Here is a 25,712-nt window from a genome sequence, read left to right on the forward strand (position 1 = left end):
CGGTTGCCGTGTGCACAGCGGGACAGTAATGAACCTAGGTGCTTGTTGTTTTTGTTATGCTGCTCTTTATCTTCTTAGACAGCTGGTGCAATCCAAATGTTAAAGATGCTGTGGAGTACCGCCAGATTTCTTGGCCCCCAGTTATCTCTCCCTCTCTGCACCCCCCCCTCTGCCGTCCTCTCTGGTCCCAGAAGAGAGGAGGGCTGTATGGTTTACACGCCGCCAACAATCAATGATAATCCCATGTGTGCAGCTCACCGGCAGACTCCCCTGTGTATACTTGAAAACCCCGATGCAACTACAGGGCTGTCAGAACCATGCAGGAAGAGACCACAGCGTTCCTCAAGGATTTGCCTTCATGTCCACCATCCTGCAACTACTACAAAAACCAGAGCGAGCAGACCGTGGGACAATAAAGCCAAAATAAAAAACGCAGGACACAGGGTTGTGTGTCAGAGGTAGATCCCAGTGTGCTGTGCTGTTTGAAGGGGAGGGAGACAAATGCTTCAGACCACCACAGCATCCAGACTGCCCCCCCCCCTTCTTCCACTGCATCTATCAGTCATCCAATGGGACACTGGGAGCTGCTGAGACAGGAGCCTATTACTAAATGGCTGCAGAGTGATGGGCAGCTCTCTAAGCCAGTCAGCAGACGTGGGGGGGGGGGGGGGGGGGGGGGGGGGATGAACAGACTCAAAAGGAGGGTTTCATTTAATTAGGAAAACACAGCATGTTAATTCATGTCTGCTCCTCTATTTTACAACATGTAAACTCTAAGTGGCACTTTTCCCCTTCACCGTTACCTGCTCCTGTCCTCTCCCTCCATCATTCACGTGTCTCAGCCGTGTGTTCAGTCACCCACAGAAACTCTTACAGACACTCAGGCTTTCAAAGCACAAACTGCCTCGGAGGAGGAGGAGGAGGAGGAGGAGGAGGAGAGCGGGTGAGTGGGACAAGAGCTCTTACTGCCTCCAAGACATTTACGGCTGCTGAGATGAGACGGGGGTTTATGGTGAACATAAAACACCCGAGTCTGAAATATCAGAAGAACACGATGAAATAACTCTGCTGTCCCAAACTGTGTGTTGTGTGTGTGACTGATGACCATCTATTGCTTATGTCCCATTTGATTTTCAATAATATATTTCAATAATAATAATAATAATAATAATAATAATATGTATCTGTTCCCAATGTTTTTTTTAAAATTCTATTGGGACTAGGGTGCAAATTAGGCCATGGCATTTCAAAATGTAAATATTGATTAAATGCATTATACCCTATCTTATTTTGGAATATATAAAAATGTAAATAAACACATGGGGCATTTTGTATGGTTATCATTTGTATTTAATAAACAGTTACAATCAAATATGCATAGAAACCACCTGGTGGTTGCTGCACACGCATCAGTGTCCTAATAATAATTGGATTCCTCAGGACAAAGTGTGAAGCTGCGAGTTGTAAAAAGGCCTAATGGCGATGCAGTGATGAGGGACATTTGCTGCATGAATGCATATGCAGATGCAGGAGTAAGCAACACACATCCTGCTTCCTCTGTTGTAACGAGCAGCGCAGAGAGAGAGAGAGAGATTGCTTGGATATAAGAGCAGTGGTATATCAAATTAAAAACAGATTAAGCCACAAGCGCAGTATGCGTTTCGATTCAATATGTTTCAATCTTACTGCCAATGGCACCTTTTTAATATGAAACCAATCGGCACAAACTAAATCCATGTGTGCATGCACTTGCGAGGTAGAGATAAAATAAGGGAAGGGACAAAGGGCTGAGCTATTAATGCATTCCTGAGTGCGTTTATAGATGCAAAGCCTAAAGTAAATAAATTAGGATCCAGAAAATCCTGCGACAAGCCTGAAATTGATTTGATAGTTGACACATCTTAGCTTTAATAACAAAAATACATATTTAGAAGGATGTCATGCTATGACATGACATATATCATAGCCGGTTTTCTGGTAGTTCAATAAATAAATAATTGATTGGAATAACCATATGCTGTGATTAAACCAACATTATAAATATGTCTGCCATTAATATTGATCCAAAGGTATTTGTTTCAAACTAGCGGCAGCTGTTGAAGGGCACGCCACAGAGTCATAGGACATTTGCCCCCCCCCAGCTGTGCACAGCGTGCCCCCGTCAGGGGCGTCGGTCCCTCAGGTAGCACCAGCCATCTGCTTTGGTGTTCACAACAGCTTGAGGCTCCACCACCCCCCCCCCCCCCCCCCCCCCCCCCACCCGTCCATCAGGTCGGATCATGAAGGAGCTGAATATGCAGTATATCTGCATGTTAACTTGGATAAAACTTTCTTTTTTTTAAATAATTGGCCATAATGTAATATAGTTTATAAAAGAACAACATTTAGAAAAGTTAAATCCTAACGCTGATGCTGAAATAGGCTGGACATTTGATAATACAGCTTGTTACTTATTGATTAGAAACGATTAGAGTTAATTTAAAAAAATGGCTGTATTGACAGCTTATTATTATCTAAAAGGCCTGGAGACATGAGCACATATATATTATATTATATACATACATACATATTATATTATATACATACATATGTGTATATATATATATATATATATATATATATATATATATATATATATATATATATATATACACACACACATATATATATATATATACACACACACACACATACATACATATATATATATATATATATATATATATATACACACACATATATATATATATATATATATATATATATATATATATATATATATAGACACGTGCTGTGTGAACAGGTCCTCCTGTGAATCCATCACACATAAGTGCACACACACTGCAGGACACAGCTCTGCTCAGCTGTCTGTATGCATTATTCATATTAAAAAAAACGGTAAGAGTCGCTGGGTTTCTATTTTTAAAAGCACTTTGCCAGTCCGGTTCAGGATAAAAAACGAGGGTGGGACAGCCGGGGTGGGACAGCTGGGGGGGGGACCGAAAATCATCAGTCAATGCAATAATTAATAGTGAGGAAAATATCAAAGAAATAAATTTAAAAAGGGTAAAAAAAAATGCTTTCAGGAGGAATAGTTGGAGAAAGAGACGGTCTCACCCCCCCCACCCCCCTCCCCATGGCTTGTCCAGGTCTGTCCATGTGTACAAAGACAGTCTGCAGAAGACTGATAAGAGGCCCTGGATTAGATTATTAATTGGCCATTTTATTAATACAGGAACCACTCTTCCACTAAATATATCTATGCAATACACACCGACTGTCCCATCCACTGCACACTGTATGCAGTGAAAGTGTGTTTAGTACACACTGCCCCCTACTGGCAGACTTCGTACACAAAAAGCATCTTCACAAAGTTAAAAAGGTCTCTACTGCCTCTCTGACTTAATTACATCCACTCCTACATCCATCTAATTGGAGTTAAATTGACCAGCATGTCTTTGGAGTCCGAACCCGGGAAACCTGACTTCGGCTCTCAGTTTACCCATAAACCCACAGCAGGTTCATCAACAGTGGCGTGCTGCTGCATTAAGAGGGAGCGAATACGTTGCTGGTGGTGTTAAAGTGTTGACGAGCCAGAAAGGATGGACGTCAGAGGTCATACCATGGAAGCTACCGTTAGATGACGTGCAAAGCATCTCGGATTTGCCAGTGAGGGACGTTACCTCGGCACGCTCGTCAGGTAGGTCAGCACGTTGTGAAACTCTCCGTCTGTGATCCCTCCGAACGCCGGGAACTCTGGGAACACAATGATGGGGCTGCCGTTGTCTCCTCTACCGCCTAGAAAAAAAAATAAAAAAGAAGGAAGATCAGAAATTGCCACATGAATATACAGGGATTACAATTTAGGCAAATCACTGAAGCATAGCATAGGATCATTTATGAAGCATAGTAAAATATATATAAATATCAACTCATAACTTTCATGTTGTGAGTCTCTGTGTTGGGGGCTGACAAGGAACATGTCTTTTGATTTATTAGTTAGAATAAAGGAAGAGAGCACTGAGGAAGAAGAACCAATGACCACATGGGGGCGCTGATGTTAAAGCCGTATCACTGATGATTGGAGACTAGAGGAAAAACATGCAATACCCATCATTAAAATATATACCCCTCCATTTTAAAACAAACCAAAAAAACAGTGGTTTTAGATTGTATTTTTTTCTTCTAATATAGATGGATTGTTTATTTTGAAATAAATAACATTTTGAAATAAAGTTAAATATCTGAAAAAGGGGAGGATAAGGTTGCCCACAACAGTTTATTTATTATTAATGAACTACACTCGTTTGCACTGAAAAAGTGATATTATCTCAATATTGTACCCCCTTACACCACCTTTGTTGTTACCTACAACACAGTTCTACCTTAAAGCCCCTGGTTTCTAATTCTTAACGCCTAAAAAAATGCTTTATTCGCTTCCTCTGGACTGTGTTTTGGGGTTTGATTTAATTTGATAAACAGTGGCCAAGCAGCTGTCGTTCTTAAATCCTCATTACTTTACAGAAATATGTTTACATCACCTTTTCCCAACAGAGCCCCGCCCACCTCAAACCGGTGAAATCTCTCATTGCAAGAAAGGTGCGTGTTAGACCTCATTACTCATGATAAGAAGCACACACACACACACACACACACACACACACACTTCTGCTCTGTCAGCGGCATGTGACTGGAATATCAACCTCTCTGGCTTTTCCTTCTCTCGTCACCATAGCAACAGCGAGTGCGCGGTCATGGTTTCACCGTCCGCTTAAATATTAGTTTTGTTGGCTGCAGTCACAAGGTCAGCTCTGACAAACACAGAACTGTACTGTAATAAATTATTTAACACGCGTCACACATGACTGGGGATCTCTGTTGAAAACACAGAATTCATCAGGAAATGGACCTGAACACAGATCAGGTAACAGCAGCAGGAATATGTGTTCAAAGAGGAAATGGAGGGAGGTGACATTTGAATGGCAAATCATAACTGCCAGGAGAAAACTGTTACACATGCAACATATACATATACATGTATATACATACGCAACCGGAGTAGTTAAAATATAAATGATTCCTCTGGTGACAGAGATGAGGAAAATGATCAGCGCCAATTAAGAAATGAGCTGACAGACAGCAGATGAGGAACAAAAGATCCCCATAAAGACCGATAAGCAGAGGCACACACACACACACACACACACACACACACACACACACACACACACACACACACACACACACACACACACACACACACACACACACACACACACACACACACACACACACACACACACACACACACACACACACACACACACACACACACACACACACACACACACACACACACACACACACACACACACACACACACACACACACACACACACACACACACACACACACACACACACACACACACACACACACACACACACACACACACACACACACACACACACACACACACACACACACACACACACACACACACACACACACACACACACACACACACACACACACACACACACACACACACACACACAATATATGGAGGAGTCACCTGAAAGGAAGGCAAACTGCTTCTGGAGGTCAGGGGTGATGTCAGCAGCAAGGAAGGGACTGCTGTCCAGCTGCATGATCTCATCTGGAGAAAACAGAGAAGGGAAAATATTAGTGACATCAGAGCGGAAGAGGTACAGTACGGAGGGAGCCGGAAATACATTTTCTAACTATGGCAGTCACATTTCCAGTACATCGAATAAACCCTTTGACCATTTGTTTATTAATTATAATGCGTTTTAACTCCAGCAAAACTATATCAAAACATTCATTTACAATCTCCCACACAACTCGTGCAGCATAATTTAAACCATTTAAAACACTTACGCAGAAACAGTGTCATGCTGGTGCAGGGGCTGCTACTAAAAAGTAAGGCCGTTAATGAATATGCATGCACAATGAATATGACCGGGATAATACTGCATGGGTTTTGAGAGAGTTTGTGAACTCATATTTTGCCATCGTTTTCCCGCTTACTTCCATTCATTGAGGCTTTTGTCCCGTTTTTTGGATTGTTTGTTTACCGTGAGAGCGTCTCAGAAGGAAATCTTGCAGACGGGCCAATAAGTGATAAACAAATGGTCATATTGTGGGTGAAATGTTCCTGAAGAGGTTGTACAATGGAAACATTCCTGTTGTAGATAACATACAGTGTAGTATTGACAAATCAACGGGCTTTGTTGCTCCCCTCATTCCACCTTCAACAGCTATCCATCCCCCTGTGGACTCCCTTCATGAGGATTAAAATAAATCAGATTTAAGGTTCAATACCCCAGTAGGAGACGGGGATTGTGGTCATTAAAGGGATCAAACTGGTGGCAGCAGACACTCACACGGAAGAGGCAGCGCATTAGCAGTTTAGCGAGAGACTTTTGGGCCCGACGAAGGACCCAAATATATATATATATATATATATATATATATATATATATATATATATATATATATATATATATATATATATATATATATATATCTCTCATCACGTACATCATCAAAATAGCATCACACATGTTGAACATTGTCACAGTGAATATGCAAAGCGAATGTGCAAAGCGGGAAAAAATAGAGTATATTCAGATCAATGCAGAAGATTTGGCAAGAGTACAGTTACTTGCTGCAGGATGATCATGTTGCTGCTATGCATTGTGGGTCTCTGTTTACATATGTTGCATCTGTACAGGTTACACAAGCCTTAAACATAAAAGCGTTCAATCAAAGACGTTTGGATTCATGCAGCCGTCCCCAACGGGACAAAAGATCCATGGAGGTCTGTGCTGTTTACTTTATATGTCGTTGACTAAAAAACAGCCAAAGTAATCCGGTACATTGGGGTCAGATACTACCGTGAGAAGCTGTCGGACAGGTAAGTAGGTTTCGGTATCAATCCTTGAGGCATTTATTTGGATGTGCAAATATTTGTGTTAAGATTGCCTTCCTTCAGGGCGGCTGAATATCAGAACCTGAAAAACCACTGCTCAAGTCACTGGGCACGTGTTTTAAAAAAGAAAAAGATAGTTTAAATTTAGTTCCAGGCAATTTTGCGGGGGGGCTCTGTAGTCGTCGTCTGTCATTAAAAAAGCTAAAATGACCACATGCAAGTCATGAAAAACTATTTCTTCAGCGTCTCTCTTTATTTTCACATGAAAGCACTTCCACGGCTCGGGCTGTGCCCACCATTGAGGTCACCGAGGTCCGGACCGCTGTATTTTCTGGCCTAAAAATAACGTGACTCCGGCGCAGCAACAATGCCAAGATGACCGACTTGCTCTTGTGATCTCCATTTGGAACACTTTACACAGCGGTCAATGATGCCGGCTTGTTAGTTCCACCGTCGTCCCTCTATAACCCATACGCGTTTACTTTCCTCACTGAGAAACACACACACACACACACACACACACACACACACACACACACACACACACACACACACACGGGATGTCAATCAAACCTCAGCTTCTGGGAAAATGACCATAAAAGCCATGAGAATACAGGGAGTGAGCGTCCCCAAAATGACCCGACACTAGCCCGTCAACGTGGTTACAAACATACAACAGGCAAAAGTAACCATTTGGACTCTTTTCTCACTTTGTTTGCTCTTTTTTTTTAGGCCAATCGCAAAAGTATCACCAGGTATTCCCAGGCTGGAAAACACGTTGTCGCGTAGTGAGTAGCAGTAACCACACGGGTTAATGTCTTTCAATAAAAAAAAAAAAAGGCTCATGACCGTTATGGATCAAATGTTCAGAGTACATTTACAAGAAAAACACAGTTTGAGTCAAATTAATTAAATGTCGGCATACACGGTTTGCCCCCAACAACTTTCTTACCATACTCTGTGAGGCACCATACCTGCCCAGGCCCAAAACACTTCGTAGTCTAACGTTGTACTCACTGGAGCTCAGTTCATCTCGGATAATCACAACACATGGATGTCAATTCCCTCTTTATTCAGACTGTCTCTTCACAGACACTCCTCCAACTTATCTGTTAAACCAACGAGTCTTGCCGTCAACTCTTTGTTTGGCAATACCTATCAATGGCCGTAGGGTACATTGAAGTTTAGTGCTTGTCTGCTTGCTTGCACACACACACACACACACACACACACACACTCACACTCACACGTTTGAGGACAGGATTCATTCAAATGTGTCTTCTTTGACTGGCATTTTCAGTCTCCTGCCCCCTTTAAACCTTTTTCTTCGGGAGACCAGCTGGTGCCATGCGTGTTGTGTCAAAACAACACCAATCAAAAGGTTGTCGCTGCGCAGGGGGACTAAAAAAAAAAAAAAAGGACCATACCTGTGTTTTCACCTGTGTAAGCCCATTGACTGCACATTATCTTTCACATTACTGGGATTTTACAGAGCGTACCAATGCGATTTTAGATTGCTTTCCTATCAAGCTGTCAACATTTTTAAACAAAGTTCATGTACCAACATAAGTGTCGTGACAACCTTATTAAATTACCTTAATTTGGCAGGCGCTTTTGTCCAAAGCAATTTATAATAAGTGCATTTATAGGAACAAGAGCTAAATGTCATCCCAAATAGTAGTTATGAAGAAACAAGTGAGGAACCTTGTGATGGAGGAATCACCAATAAGCAGCTGATGAATAACTGATAAGTAGATAATGAGTTACTGGTGAACAAATATTATAGATCTGGGATAGCTTTGTGTTTATAAAGTCCTCGATATCACGGCGAGAAGACAAGAACAGACGATCCCTGAGAGAAAAAGGAGCTCAGTGCCAACACAACACCTTTGTCACTTCTCCACAGCTTCCGTTTTAAATCTTGCCCGACAGCAGGAGACCTCTGGGGCGGACGGTGATACAAAGACACACACGTGAACACAATGTGTAGTAAATTGTACATATCATACACGGGCTGATAATTAAGACGGATTAAAACCGCGTTAATCCATCACAACCTTTAGGTGCTATTCGATTACACTCATCAGGAACAGCAACCTGTGCCCTCCTCTTGTTTGTGAGACGGCAGAAGGTTAAACAGGTTCATCTATTATGAATTAAAAGCCTACCTGTGGCTGGACAAACGTTATCGAGCGTGGAAGCTAAGGCACTGCAGGGCGCATATATTGATTAGGGACAACTGACTGATATCTACAGGCGTTATTTGAGACGGTTTCACATTCCTCTTTTCTTTCAACTTAACCTCAAGCATGGGTGTGTGAACCAAAAGGCCACCGCAACAGAAGCCAGGCAGGTAAAAATGAGACACATGACCATATCTTTGATGTTTGCAACTTGGTAAAGCAGTGCTGTTAACAATGGCCACTCGCTGCCTCGGGGACACAAAGCTGCAACCGCCTAGCCGTCTGCAGAGCGCTTACAGGCACTCACACGCTCTCCGCATGGAATCAGGTTCACACAGAAAACCGCCAACAGTTTCCACTTTCTGACCCAGCATCACTTACTCCGCCAGCCATGCCCCCCCCCCCCCCCCCCCCCCCCCCCCCCCCCCAAGCAACTCCCACACATATCAAAACCCAACCTCCCCCATGCAAGCCGGCAATAGCTGCACTCGGTCTCCAGAAGGAGGCTATTCTGTTACTGGGAAGAAAAAATAAACTCCTGTGAGATGCCAGGTTTGAGTTTAAGCCCCTTTTATTTTCTTTTTTTAACACTCTTTACACTTTCTGTCCTGCCTCTCCTCCTCTTTTTTTTTTAAACTACGTTACTTCCTTCCAAACGTCCAGTCAAACCTTAGACGGTATTACACAATTGTTTCCAGCCCGTCAAGAGAGGATGAGCCAGTTTGACTTACTACTGTACGTCTCGTAAAAGAGAACAAACACGGAAACCGCACCACAGTGTCTTTTACGATCAGAAAGTATCGATGATGTCACAAGGATCCTGTAGAAGCAAATGATGTTTAAAAAATGAAATGAAAGTCTGGAGAATATCGACAAACACACAGGCCTCACCCTCCCAACGAAAGGAAGGGAAATTAATGTTTGTGTTTATTTTACTCATACTGCTTATCACATGGTACATGATTAGAAGATACCAACGCATGCAATATGGCAGATACAAAACACACACACACACACACACACACACACACACACACACACACACACACACACACACACACACACACACACACACACACACACACACACACACACACACACACACACACACACACACACACACACACACACACACACACACACACACACACACACACACACACACACACACACACACACACACACACACACACACACACACACACACACACGGCTCTAATGTTCTTTAAAAGGCTTAACGATGGGGATTAGTGTCCACTCACGCTCACGTTTGTGGCAGACGAGTCAAACATTAGAGGGTTACAGTCACACACCTGGACTGCCTGCTTCTACTGACACAGATTACACAGGACGAGAGCAGAAGCCTGAAACTCTGATTCTGTAGGCCATAAAGAGTGAAAACGTGATCATATCCGGTTCAGTACTCAGTATTGGACAGGTCAGAGAGTCGGGGGGAGGAGGGGAAGGGCATGGAACAGAATGGACACCCAAAAAGCAACAGAGCGGGGGCAGCAAGTGGGAATTAGGGGCTTACAGTCATGGTCAAGGAGGGGGGGGGGGGGGGGATGGGGAGTGACAAAAACAAAGTAAAGCACTAAATAGGGCTCAGCAGTGACAGATGAGTCCATATAAAATCAGGGGTGGGACTAGGGTTGAAGAAGGCAATGTTTAAGGCAACGGTCAACAACTGTGTTGCTCCACTGGGTCTGTAATCGCACCATAAAGAAATCAGGATATGGTTTGTGATCGGGAAAAGTTGGAAAACAGCAATCAAATTATTGAAAAAAAAAACTGAATCGCTCCTAAAGATATATCAAAATCGACCAAACGCAGTGGAAGTCTCTTGTGTAGTGGGTCATCACAAACATGTGAAGGGACATAAATACATTTACCTTGGGTCCTGTCTAAATATAGTAATGCATCCCTCTTGATCATTATCAACATGTTATCTATACCACATCCTACATACACACTGAGCTTCTCTGATTTACTGGTTCTTCTTCTACATGTAAGTTTAAAAAACAGACATCGGATGAAACTGCACAGCCAAATTGACTCAAGATTTCACTGACAACAAAGCAAGCGAATGCTGTGTATTCTCAAACCTAAGTCAAAGTGCAAAGGTCTTCAGGGAGAAGATGTTGTGTACAGAACCATACCAGCACCAGAGTGTGCTTCATGTAATAAAAAGGGATAAACTGCCCTCCAAAAACAAATAAAGGTAGATACAGCATGGGAAAAAAAAAAAAAAAGACAAGGGAAAGATACCTACCACGCAGCCAGTGGCAGCAGCGAGCAAATCGGTAGTATCTTTCCACCTCCTCCAGAGAGATCCGTACATGACCCCCACTCTTCTCTACTGGCCACAAACGCACATCCAACGACGCCCTCATCTCCTCCTCTTTGACCACTTCATTTTGATCATCCATCTCTACCCCCCTTTCTGCTTCAGTCTCTCCATTCTCCATCGACCCCAAATCCGCCTCCGTCTCACCTTCCCCTGAGGTTCGACTCCCTCCAACTGCTCCCGGACTTTCCTCTTTTCGCTCATTTCTAGTGAACAGAGAATCTGTGTGTCCTGCACTCGCAAACCAGTCCAGCTCCTCTCCATCCGGGTGTTCATCTGAACTCAGCTCCACATCGATGCAAAACCCAGAGTCTAACTCTACCTCAACGTCCTCCACCACCAAGAAGCCTGAATCTGCCGTCTCCTCCCCGCCCATCCTGCTGTACCAGCCTACGTCTTGTTCACTCTTCTTCTGCAACGCTTGTTCCATGCAGCTTTGCAAAAAAAAAAAAAAAAAAAAGGTATCACTGCAACAGATTCCCTCTCATTCAGACTCCACATTCGGCCTCTCGCTCTCTGTGAGGCTGCAGGTGCTCTACAGCCTGCAGGACGTCACTCAGTGACTGTGGGGACTTCCCCTTGCAACCTCAGGTTACCTTCCCCGTAGACAAAAGCAGCAGTGTAGCACCCTACCCTACCCTTCCCCCCCACCCCCCTGGTTGAATAGCAATGCCTCCAACTTGCTAATGAGTGACTAAGACGGATCTTTAAAAAAAGGCATCCAGTTGTGAGAAACAGGAAAAGGTTATGCATGCCATGTTACGTGACAGTTATAGAGGAACTGCAGCTCCAGGTCCTTTCCCCAGTGCTCATTTACCTATAGGCCAACTAAGCTCTCGCTCCTCGTCTGCCTTATCAAGGGAGATGTGGAGCAAAAAAGTACAAAGCCTCCATTCTGACCCGCAGCCCATTCAAACACTGCCTGCATCCCCATTTAACCATTCACTGACTGTATCCATTCAAAGCCCCTATTCTTGTTTATAAAAGAGCCCATTCTTACATATTTACTGAAAGACTTAGTTCTAATGAGACTTCTCAAAGAGAGACACTGTTTAACAGAATTTGGCGATTTAGATTCCATTTCAATGAGGTACGTAAAAGATACATTTCACCTAAAAACAAGCTGATAGACGCCACTCTCTCCTATTTAAACCATTATCTACAAATACAAGTTCAGTGTGCTAAAAGGTTTGGGGCAAGGGATGTTGATTGCGTTAAGTGTGTGTCCATGTATGGCTGCATGTGTGCGCATGGGTAAGCTTGCATCTGGAACTATGTGTGTGTGTGTGTGTGTGGGGGTGGTTGTGGTTAATGTCTGCGTTTGCTCTATGACCAAGGGCAAGCACGAGGTTATCAGTAAACCTTGGAGGTAAACACGAGAGCCATTACGTTAAAGAACTGCACAACTCAACGTGAACAAGAGGGTCAAACAAAGAGACCGAACACTCAACTTGCAGTCTCAGTCTCATTTAAAAAGACACTGGTCATTGTGTTTAGTCACATGAAGTCAATGAGCGAGTACCAACTCAGAGAGCAACTAGTGTTTCAGATATACGTTTCCTCTAACTCGACAGAACACAAAATGCAAGAATACGATGTTTAACATCATTTGTACGTAACCCGTATGTTAAAACAGATACGGTTTTGCATATTTTTTGTATCGAAACTTCATTAAAATAGCGCGTGATCAGAGCGCACTCACTGTTCCACTCCCTGTCATGCTGCCTGCACGCATTGACTGCAAGGGGGGCGGGGCTGCTACACACAGCGAGTGAGACATGGCATCAAGGGCAGGAGACATGGCATCAAGGGCAGGAGACATGGAGACATGGCATCAAGGGCAGGAGACATGGCATCAAGGGCAGGAGACATGGAGACATGGCATCAAGGGCAGGAGACATGGCATCAAGGGCAGGAGACATGGCATCAAGGGCAGGAGACATGGAGACATGGCATCAAAGGCAGGAGAAATGGCATCAAGGGCAGGAGACATGGCATCAAGGGCAGGAGACATGGAGACATGGCATCAAGGGCAGGAGACATGGAGACATGGCATCAAGGGCAGGAGACATGGCATCAAGGGCAGGAGACATGGAGACATGGCATCAAGGGCAGGAGACATGGCATCAAGGGCAGGAGAAATGGAGACATGGCATCAAGGGCAGGAGACATGGAGACATGGCATCAAGGGCAGGAGACATGTAGACATGGCATCAAGGGCAGGAGACATGGCATCAAGGGCAGGAGACATGGCATCAAGGGCAGGAGAAATGGCATCAAGGGCAGGAGAAATGGCATCAAGGGCAGGAGACATGGCATCAAGGGCAGGAGACATGGCATCAAGGGCAGGAGACATGGAGACATGGCATCAAGGGCAGGAGACATGGCATCAAGGGCAGGAGAAATGGCATCAAGGGCAGGAGAAATGGCATCAAGGGCAGGAGACATGGCATCAAGGGCAGGAGACATGGCATCAAGGGCAGGAGAAATGGCATCAAGGGCAGGAGACATGGCATCAAGGGCAGGAGACATGGCATCAAGGGCAGGAGACATGGCATCAAGGGCAGGAGACATGGCATCAAGGGCAGGAGACATGGCATCAAGGGCAGGAGACATGGCATCAAGGGCAGGAGACATGGCATCAAGGGCAGGAGACATGGCATCAAGGGCAGGAGAAATGGCATCAAGGGCAGGAGAAATGGCATCAAGGGCAGGAGACATGGCATCAAGGGCAGGAGACATGGCATCAAGGGCAGGAGACATGGCATCAAGGGCAGGAGACATGGCATCAAGGGCAGAAGAAATGGCATCAAGGGCAGGAGACATGGCATCACCTCAAACACACATCTGTATGGAAGGAACTATGTAGTCATCTGGTCAGATATGGACAAAAGGCCTACATAGTCGTGCATAATCAATGCTGTGATGGCACCTTGTAGTTTTCATTAATATCTTGCTGTAGGCTAATACTAATATGAATGCCATTTGTTAAGTGTTCAAAAAGCTGGACAGGAACAAGCTGGTAAAAAAGGGAACCATACAGATGTTTGATTTATTACTATTATAGATAAATATAGCAGTATCATATCATATTTGTGGTATTGTATCGAATTCTGGTATCGTAAGTATCGGGTATCGTGATATTTATGGCAGGTATCGTATCAAAGTTATAATTTTGGTATCGTCACAACCCTAGCACTTACATTTACCGGTGCATCCACACCGAATAGCACAATACACAGACTCTCAGACAGAACTCTCAGTCAGCTGACTATTTGTATTGTGGGTGGGGCTGGGTATGTTTTAAGAAATTACGACGCCAGCATCAAGTTAAGCACTCTTGGCACCTGTCAGCATCGTTAGCTGCGAGCCTCGGGCTCAGGCATCACCATGTTCAAAGCTGGCTGTCCTCAAATTGAAGAACGCTTGCTGCGATTGGCTACCAGCAAAACTATACACGTTTTTTTTTCTTTCTTTCTAGGTCGGTGCACACAAAAGGATTGATTGCAGGTATCGTTTGACTGGAGAAGTTTCGATACACTTGGTGCGGGGGTTATTTTGCTCTATACCTGAAAAGGTAACGAGTACCGACACCCAGCTCTAATTGGGGGTAATGTAGGACACAGGGTGTTGACGAGGAAGATGAATGTGTGTACTAAAAAAAAATGTCACAAGTTCATCCCTTTGCAGTCGGTAGAACTTGCAATACCCTCCAAGTGTCAATTCCAGAATGATAGATTATTTAAATTTTTTTAAGTAAGGTTGCTTTGGAAACAACCAAGTTTAATTTGTGCTTCTTTTTAGATCATTTTGAGAATCAGTCGAGGGTGGAACAATGTTTTTTTATTTGTGACCTACAAGCACACACAAATATTCTCTCCCAGATTCTCTGACAGTATCGTTGCTAAGTGGCCTCGGCTAGAGCAACAACACAACATGGTTCTTCTCTTGTACCAATGATTTTAACAGAGCTGAAAACTTACCCTGAAACTACACAGCTTGAGGTAAAGACAATATGCACATACTGTACTGTAGCTGCAGACACACACTCGCAATCCATAAGTGCCACGCACAGCAATGGCTTTGAGCATGAAGTAACCTTCAGCCAGGGACAGAACAAACATAAATCTGTGAGGACAACCTCTGGGAGAGACGAACGATATTTTCTCAAGTTTTCACATATGTTGTGTCAGCAAACTCTAGGAAAATAGCTCACAGACAGAAGATCAGATTTTTGGTCAGATTTTTCCAGACCTAGCAAAATACACACGCATCCTACCCACACAGACAGACACAAAGCGTCCATGCATATGTCTCCTGACTCACTTGGCTTCAGCGGGACCATCGGTATCCCACTATCCCATTGAGGAGCATTCCCCCTGGCTTTGCTCACCATGCTCTTCCTCCTTGCGTGTTAGAGAGACCAGCAAAAGTCCTTTTTTCTATGCAGAGGAAAAAAGCCACGGTCTCAAAAGTGGCAACAATTTGGCTGACGGGCAACTTGAAAACTCAGCAGCTTTAAAATCAGCAGCTCCTCTGCACCAGCTCGTCTGCTGGGATGGTGCCTGCCGTGCGCTGCAATTTCTGCATATGTTGAAGAATCCGTTACAGAAAAAAATATCAGTGCAGCTGCAAAGATCTGGAAGCTGGAAAGTGAAGTGGCTGTTTAAACTGCGCGGTCACGCACTCTCACAAGCGGTTGTACACACAAAGACACACAAACAGCCCAGTGGGGAGGCATAGGGAGCCCACAGGAAACACTGTGTGTGAGGCTCTGGGCGTGATGCCCTGCAGAACTCTACACACACACACACACACACACACACACACACGAACACTGGAAACTTGCACATAAGCATGCGCAGTGCTCAATCTCTCACACACACACACACACACACACACAGTCTCCTTTGCTCTTTTGGTCTTACCATCCGAGTCTCTCCAGGAGCTCCTGCGGCTGGCAGGGTTGAAAGCAAAAGGAGAGCCCAGTCCAGAGACGTCCAGGTTCTGGATCAGATGACTGAGCCGGTTCACTATCCGGCACGACGCCTCACCACCCTCCCGCAGAAACTCATGCACAGACATGAGAGCAGTCTGCTGGTCTCACACTCGGTCATCCAGCGAGACCCCTCGCTGCCCCTGCAAAGCTCCGCTGCGCGCTCGGACAGACTCGAAATCGCAGCCCCCAAATGCAGACATGGGAAGGACCTTCTTCGGTGTAACGTGTCGGTTCACTCGGAATCGAGCCGACGTGATCTCACATGCATCCTCTGAGGAGATTGTCTGCATTGGCTAGGTACACGAGACGCAGCTGCTGAATGCACACGCGTACCTCGTTGCAGGTGCATCTGTTGAGGAATCAGAGTAGCATATAGATTTCCCAGCGAGGAAGGGGAGGAGGCTGGAGGTGAGCTGTGGCAGAGGGCAGCCGGTGGAGCACAAATCCCCTTCTGCTGCTCGGGCTAATTATATTCCTCCACTCCTTAACTAATCTGCCTTTTCTTTCCCTCTTTCTAGCTCCCCCTGATGCTTTCATGCATTCCTGGCGAACCGGGAGAGCATGGACATTCAAAACAGTCCAAACACTAAAACTTTCTCAGAGTGAGTTGGTTACTGAGGTGGAGGAGCAAAAAGGGTCCTCTTTGATGGCAGAGTGGAGGAGGTTGCTGGCAGGCTTTTAGTAGTGTGCGTTTGGCGAGCAAAAAGCAGCATGCAGTTTATAGGCTTAGAATAGCGATGAGAGGCACTGCGTCTCTCACACTGAGGCACCGACGGCAGGGACGAGGCCCACAGCATCAGCCATCTACCCATAGCCCCTCCATCTCTGTCTCCCCCACTCTTCTCTCGTTCCCCTGGTAATCAGGTCTGGTTTCTCATTACGATGTCACTCACCTCCTGTGTGTTACGTTATGTGTAGTAGCCCTTCTCACATATCGCTGCCTGTTTGGACACAAACAAATACACGAGCACACAAAGCTCATATGTCTGCCTGTCCGGTAATAACCAACGCTGCTGAAATCAACACCACGAATCATAAAAACAACAACAACCCTACAGCTTTGTACTTTTGTTTTGAGCTAAACATCAGCGTAACAACATGCTCACAGTAACAACAACAACATGCTGATGTTTAGCAGGTATAACGTTTGTTCACTATCTCAGGAGTGTGTTGCAATGATTTAGAATAGTTTAGAAGTAAGTACATTAGTCTTTTAGGTATTTTGTCCTAAACACAAGTTCTGGAAAAATCTAATGTATGATCCGATGATGGCGCTACATGAAAGGTCAGTGGATCACTTAGAGTTGACACACATTCTTGATTGGGCATGACTCTCCAAATTGTCTGGGAATGTGTCTATAATGTCAACCTCATGGTGGCGCTAGAGAGGAGAAGAAAAAAAAACATCAAGGTCACCAAAGTCGGTAAGATTCATCCTCTGGGAACCATGAACATCAATACCCAATTTCCTGGAAATTCAGCCTTTAGTTGTTGAGCTATTTCAGTCTGGACCAAAGTGGTGGCCGCCCGGAGAGCCAACCCATTAGTGTGGCTAACCTGACATGATTAATTCACCAGTATTACCACAATAAACACATTGTTTCTATCATTTCTATCTAGATGTGATTATGGCGAATATAAACATACAGTAGATAATGATCTTAAGCAGGACATTCGCATTTAAAAATAAGACTTTCAAATTCCTCTGCAGACAGATTAAATTATATTTAGTTTCATGTGGAAAATACATTGTAACTACCCACACTAAAATGCAATGACATACATTGAGACTGCTCTATCCTGGCAGCACTCTCCCTAGCTGCTGACCAGCTGGAGATGAATAGTGGCCTGCTGGATCCATCTGGCCATACACCTGCTCTGCCTTTATGGATAAACAGCACAGCTCACCTAGAAGGGCTGAACCCCTGACCTTGAGCTCATAAGTAACCTGACACTCACATTATCTTACATGTATCGGATTTATAAGCAAGCATCCTGGATGTGTGCTTTCAATCCAAAACTATGCCTCAGGGGAGCATTTGATCAATAACCAATAACTGAGATCAAGTAGCAACAACGAAGTCATGAGACAGCTGGGCTGCCAGGAGCTCAGATACTTTCATAAACCTCGGCTCCTGCTTTGGTCTATAGCTGCAAATACACACATACTCTCACATGCATGCAAAAGGAGGTGTGAATACATACAAACCATAATCAGCATGCACAAAAAACACCAACCACGACATACATGTCACTATTACTGCGCGATATATATGAAACATCTCCCCCCCCCGAGCAGCAGATGAACACATTCCTGCTGGAAAAGCTGAGACATGTTACCCACTGAACTGGAAGTGTCTCTTTAAATCAACTGGAAGTAGGTCAAAGGCCCAGTCAGACTCCAGGAGGGGGGCATTTTTCATTAGGGCTGCAAATAACAATTATTTTCATTTCAATGATTATTGTAGAATATGCTAACTAACTAAAGATCTACTGGTTTTTTTCATAGCTGTATGGGTGGCGGTTGGTTGGTCCACCAGTTCGGTCCAGACTGAAATATCCATAAAATCTTTTACAGGTATTAATGGTTCCAAGAGAAGGAAGCAGGCCGATATTGGTGATCCTCTGACTTTCCCTGTGGCGCCACCAGCAGGTCGAAGCGTCCACTTATCCAGGTAAATATTTTTGTACATACATTCATGGATCCCAGACAATGCATCATGATGACTTATGGGGTCAGTATTATACTCTTTCATAGAGTCAGTATTATACCTTTCATAGGGTCAGTATTATAAGGGTCAGTATTATACATTTCATAGGGTCAGTATTATACTCTTTCATAGGGCAAGCGGTTCTGTCTGGCCAGCAGTTCAAACCCAAAGTTATTTATGTATATTAAATTATTAAGAAAGGCACATTTCTCCCTTCCATGGATTATTTTGGTATCAACTGAGCACAGATAAGTTGTGTTAAACAGCTCTGCCCACTTACTGCTGACTGAATGACACCGCTGATGGACGGATTGGATCGCTGCCACTGATTAGAAAAAGAAAATATCAGCAGCCAGTGTGTGGGCTGAAGAAAGATCTTCCTGAATCGTTATCAGAGAATATTGCATGTTTAGACGCCATGATCCAATTCAAACGACAAGATCTGTTTTCAACTTGTTCTCTGGGGGACAGAGAAGTAATTTACAACATGACACCTCCTTTACAGTGCAGGGGGAAGCTATCCGTTCGCCAGATTAGACAACGATAAATCCTTTTCATCATCAATTGACTTTGTTTCCTCAGAGTTTCTCTGAATCTTTCTTTTTCCTCGGTCGCCCTTCCTCTCTGCTGTCGTCTGCGATCAGTGTTACTGTTCTCTCTGAGCCGATTACGGCTCTCCTCTTCCTGCCACGGCTCATTCTCGCACATTTCCTTGCAAACAAAACGCTACCAACGATTGCAATGTCTGCAAATGTTTACTATAATGTTGCACACCTGATGCCTGCACACACACACACACACATATACATATATATATATACACACACACACATACATACATATATATATATATATATATATATATATACACACACACACACACATATATATACATACTATATATATATATATATATATATATATATATATATATATATATATATATATATATATATACACACACACACACACACACACACATGTATATATACATACACATATATATTTTTGTTGAATGTCTGGAGTCATGCAGCTCATAATTCTCTTTCAGAGCTGTAGTTTGTTCCGTTTTATTCCTCTATCTTTGACATTGCCGTGCCCCCTCCTCACACAAGTCCGCCCACTCACTCACTGCCGCCATACATCTCTGGTGCTAAGGAGGAGATGCTACTCAAAGCCCACGATGCTGTATTCATGATTCTAGCAAGAGACCCAGCATTATTGGGGATTTAAAAAACAAAAACATGCACTAGTATTCCTCTTCCCTCTGCATTCACACTGTAGTTGCACATACAAATACAGCTAAAAAGAGAATCTGAATACCACACGTCACTTAATGAGCAGCTGCGGCCTCTCTAAATCCGACCAACATCACATCAAATGTGTGAGAATGACGGTGTGCTGGCATGGATGCGGATTAAATGAAATCTCTATAAATGGATCCAAAAAAAGAACCGAGGATCTGAAATATTCATTTTAGGTGCATTTGTTAGATTAAGGAGATAATTATGTGCTACAGTTAGTGGTGATAAATCAGGAGGCATGTCAGGACCTCACCTCTACAGTCTGGAAAAGGGTTCCCGTGTCAACTTAACAAAGCTCAGAAATAGCCTTCTTTTCCATGACTGCGTAATGATAGACATAAAATGTTTCCCTGCAGCAAATATGAAAGGCCATGACTAAACCCACAGAGTTGAGCTTTGCACAAAACACAATAGCAGAGCCCTGACAATAACATCTAAGAGGTGATGAGACTACTTAAAGTAAGTAATCAGTACAGGGTATCAACCTGTCTATGCAGTAGATGTCATCATTGATATCGATGTGAAACCGAAGATATTTTGGCACATTTCAATGTAGAGATTACAAATGAGTTTTAATACAATTAAAACATTTAAATAAACAATTATAACAAAGGACGCTTTGCCTTTCACAACTGAACTGACTGCAAAAATTTCAATCCCTGTCACAACGCCACGCACTGCAAACTAAAATGAGTCAATGTCACATTTTCCACGCCAAGCTTAAACTGTAAAAGCAAGTTTTGTGACAAAAGAACAGCTTAATGGCCAAACACCACCCTAGCTCGAGGCAGACAGCATGAACAGCAGGTTCATGCGTCTGTTAAACCTGGTGCGGTTTCCTGCAGAAATAAAGATTTGTAGCTCATGACGATGCTGTATTTTCAAATTGTATTTGGTAACTTATTGTGGCTGAATACAGAGAACTAATTCACCTATAATCATGTTTCAGACAAAAGTTCAGAATTCCCTGCAATGAAGAATACAATGACCAGGGATTCTAGCTGTTGTTGAGTGTGTTGTTGTCACCCACCTATGCCTTGAGTGACTGTTCTCAGTCTCTCCAGAAGCTCCCCCAGGGCCATCTCCTCTGTCTTCATCCACAGGATCATCCTCCAAAGGGACAGCGGAAGACCAGCTGCCCAGCCAACAGACACTATTGCAGGAAAAAGAGACAGCTTGCCTGCTTTTTTCTGACCGGTGCTACGCAGAGTGGATGATGGTGAAGAGGACGAGAGCGGGGCACTGCTGTGGTGGCAAGCCCGGCCGAGCAGAAGAGGGGGATACAGCGGGGTAAACCAGCCCAGGATGCGACTGCCTGGGTGCCGGCTTGTAAGACACACGGTCGCTGGAGGGAAGAAATCTGAGAGAGAGGGGGTGTGTGCAGCTCGGAGGTGCGGGGATGCTTGTGAGAAATGGATGCTTTCGAGGATGCAGAAGAGACGGACGAGGGGATGATGCCGAAGCTGCTGTCACAGCCCCAGTTGCGGCGACGAGTCCTCCGCGGAGGGATGCAGAACGCAGGACACCGGCGATGGAGATGGGGAGGCAGCCTCATTCGCACACGCATGCTTTAGCCTCAGCACACATGATGGTGCAAACCTGTGCAGACCTGGAAGACATAGAGAGGGGGAGGGGATTTGAAGGTCAGCCTTACAGTTTACCACAAACAGCTGATCCAACAGCGGCACCCAGTGTGGAGGAAAGGCACAACAGCTGTGTCATGAAACATCATCCACAGAAAACCATCACAGTACTACTGGTCATGCATCGTTGATTATGCTGCATTGCCACCATGTGACAGCACTTGGCTATGACAAACAATGGTTGGGTTACCTTACAAAAGAGAGAATTCCAGTTGTATTTTGTTGCCACTGGTCTTTGAATGAAGGTTTAGGCTTCTTTTAAATCAGTTAAACTCTACACAGATCAACACATAGCCCTTGCTATATATATATATATATATATATATATATATATATATATATATATATATATATATATATATATATATATACATATACATAGAGAGAGAGAGAGAGATAGAGAGAGAGAAATATTTCATTACTTTTAGACACTGTTGGTAATGTTTGATTGGGTATGTACTACCTACTCTTCTGTGGATCTCTTCCAATGTAAATAACTGTGTTGTACAAATAAGAGGTCTACAGTAAAGCCCATGCTGAGGAAAAGACCAAATCATTCTCTTGATTATTTATCCCACCTTCTTTAGGGCTGTAACACCTGCAAGCTGAAATATGAGCTCTGCAATCACATGTCGGCCAAGCACTCTGGCCAACATGCAGATTTTAATTAAAAAAAGATTACAGTGAAAGTGCACAGACTTTAATTTGATGTTTAAAACTCAACCACACTCCACGTCCAGTGTTTTGAAAGGTCATCCACAATCAAACTGCTTTGTGTCTACTGTTGCTGGGTGATTAAAGTCCTTAAGAGCAGTAGCTGCAGGTTGTGATTGTGGCGAGTATACAGTCAGGATACTGAACAACAACATCAAGCACCATCGTGTGTTAGTGTAAAGTTAGCAGGCACTCGTCACGGTCACCTCTCCTGACTGCATCTCTTCATCAGTGGCTCCAGATGTCTCCCTGTGAGTCACTAAGAATGTAGCTTTCCTTCTGCAAACATTTTAACGCAATTTGTTTACAGTGTAACAAAAACAGATTCAATTAATGTATAAAATTCATAAAATCATCTGGTGCAACCTAAACGGCATAAACAATCCACTCAATTTACCTTAGGTCAGCTCATGAGCCGTCGGACCGGAACCGGATGTAAGAAAACGTGTTAGAACCGTTAATTCTGAGCCGTCAACCAATACAAGCTGTGAACGGCGAGGCTTTTGTCGTATTATCATTGCGGTATTTCTTCGGATTTAATTTAGTTAATTTAACGAGGGCAAGTTCTCCGGTAAAGAAGTCGTCAATAGCAACGTCTCTGAACCCCGGAGCTCGCGCGCCCAGTGTGCTAACTCCCTCCTCCTGATGGCTGAGACCCTGCCGCACCAACGTCTGCGCCGCTCCAACCGCACCGTCGGCGCCGCTCCGCTGCCGCTCCAACGTCTGCGCCGCTCCGTTACCGCTCCAACGTCTGCGCCGCTCCGCTGCCGCTCCAACCGCACCGCCGGCGCCCTCCAACCTCGGCGTCTGCGCCGCTCCACTGCCGCTCCAGCCGTTTCACCGCGCTGCTCCTACAACTGATTGGTCCCTGCGCCAGCTGGTCACGGACCGCAATCAAGCGACATCAAACATCCTCCTTTCTTCCTTCAATGAAGAGAGTTTTGACGTTTGCCCATCAAAAAGAGGTCACTATGGTTGCTCGAAGACTTAGTTTAGAAGCGTGCAATAAACCAGTTTTTACCGCGGAAGGTTATTTATTTCTAAAGTTGTACGTTTTCCAACACAAACCAACAGATCGTTTCTCTATGAATTGCCGCGGAGTTAGCCTGGCTAGCTAAGCTAAGCTAAGAACGTGCGGTGTGCACGTTCTTAGCTTAGCTTAGCTGTCTCAGTTTAGTCGCCGACGTGTAGAATAGTTGTAGCGGTCCGTAATCGGTGCATAAGAAACACCGCTGCCGCCAATGTGATCGAGAGTTCTGGGTTCGTGTGTGAGGTTCACTTATAACATGTTAATAAACGGAGTCGGGAGATCAGACATGTCGTTCAGGGCTTCACTCTTATTTGTTCCCCTCAAGTCCAGTTACCTTTCCTCTCTACGGCAACCTCCAAGGGACATATCATCTCCAACACACGAGAGAGTCTGTTACGGTACTATTTTATTGACATACAGAGCGGAGTGATCAGGTGTATGGGATGTCACAGGGGGGCGTGTACAGTCCGCACGTCCTCATGGAGTTGTAGAACCCAGTCAATCACAGTCTCGGTGTTATGCTATTGTTGAGCTAATACAGTTAGCCGAAGATACAACGGTCTCCGAACCTCATTCTACACACAACACTACAAGTCGTCCACTTATATGCGGTTGAATCCAGCAACGTGGACCAGCTGCTGAATCACGTGATGTCGACCAGCTGTTGAGTCTAGAGCCGTGGACCAGGTGTTGAGTCTAGAGCCGTGGACCAGGTGTTGAGTCCCGGGATGTCCATCAGCGATGTGGATCTGCCCGCGATTGATTTGGCCATAGGTGATTTATTGTAAATACTTTCATATGGACTATTTCTATATATACGATATATAAAAAAGAGTATATATAAAAAAATATATATAAAAATAAAAAAAAAAAATATATATATTTTTTTTGTTTCATTTAATTTTGTTTAAGTAGTTGGTTGTTCAGCCTCAATAGTTATTTACTGATCACAGTAAATATCCATACACCACTAGATAGGCTACTTGTACCTGCTCATGCTCTCTAGGTGACAGAGACCGTTATGCAGGATGGTCTCGGGCTTTTCCCGTAACCATGTAAACCTCAACCTAGCAGCGTATGTACTGGCGCTGATTGAGAAGTGCACGCGCTTCCACGTGCACTGCGCCCAACGCCTCTGCGAGGAGCGCATGTGAGCTTTTGACGCCAAGATCAACAACGAGAACATGACAAAGTGCCTCCAGAGTCTTAAAGAAATGTGCCAGGACCTGGCCACGCGTCACATCTGCTGCCCCCTGGAGGCAGAGCTTCGCCAGTACAACGTGCTGCTGAAACTCAACGACGGTGACATCCTACGGTCAGTCCATGGAAGCACAAATGAGTAGACATGTTGGTGAAATGTCATTGAATTAATTACTTTTTTTGAGTAATTAGCATGTTTCAACAATTGTATACATTTGCTACTTCAGGATTTGGGGCGCATGCTTGTTTGCATTCACTGCATTTCGTGCCCCACCTCATCCTATCCGGTAAATTACTACTTCCTCCCCCTTGTCCAGGTGAAGTTGGCCATGCAGGCGTTCGCTGCAGTCAACAACAACAACAACTTTGTGCTCTTCTTCAAGCTGGTCAAAGGAGCCTCCTGCACCGATACTTCAATCAGGTCAGAGGCGGTTTCCTTTATGAATGAAACTGAGAAAACCTTTTGCTTAGCACTTGTCAGAAGAGATTTCACTTTTCTGGATGCGCTCTTTGACTTTAGGAATATGAGAACATAAATGAGCATTAATGAACATAACCATAGACAAATCTATTTCCACCATGTTTTTGGGAATAACATTTTATAAATCAGGCTTTGAATGATAAAT

The 25,712-nt window shown here is 44.2% G+C and overlaps 1 protein-coding gene across 2 annotated transcripts in view; it reads right to left on the reverse strand.

The window, feature by feature from the left end:
- The window catches only part of mcf2lb (mcf.2 cell line derived transforming sequence-like b), a 37,133-nt gene extending 15,525 nt beyond the window's left edge, over positions 1 to 21,608 (reverse strand). The window contains exons 1-3 of one of the 2 annotated variants that reach the window (XM_034561523.1): positions 21,530 to 21,608; positions 5,576 to 5,659; positions 3,684 to 3,798 (exon numbers count right to left, since the gene is read on the reverse strand). In XM_034561523.1, coding sequence (XP_034417414.1) covers positions 3,684 to 3,798; positions 5,576 to 5,659; positions 21,530 to 21,608 — 278 coding nt within the window. Of the gene's footprint in view, positions 1 to 3,683; positions 3,799 to 5,575; positions 5,660 to 16,413; positions 16,571 to 21,529 lie in introns of those variants that run through there. The other variant, XM_034561522.1, reaches the window with a different exon arrangement.
- Positions 21,609 to 25,712: the final 4,104 nt, after the last annotated feature.

This window comes from Cyclopterus lumpus, chromosome 21 (genome assembly GCF_009769545.1).
Source record: "Cyclopterus lumpus isolate fCycLum1 chromosome 21, fCycLum1.pri, whole genome shotgun sequence".
In the NCBI taxonomy this organism is placed as follows: Eukaryota; Metazoa; Chordata; class Actinopteri; order Perciformes; family Cyclopteridae; genus Cyclopterus; species Cyclopterus lumpus.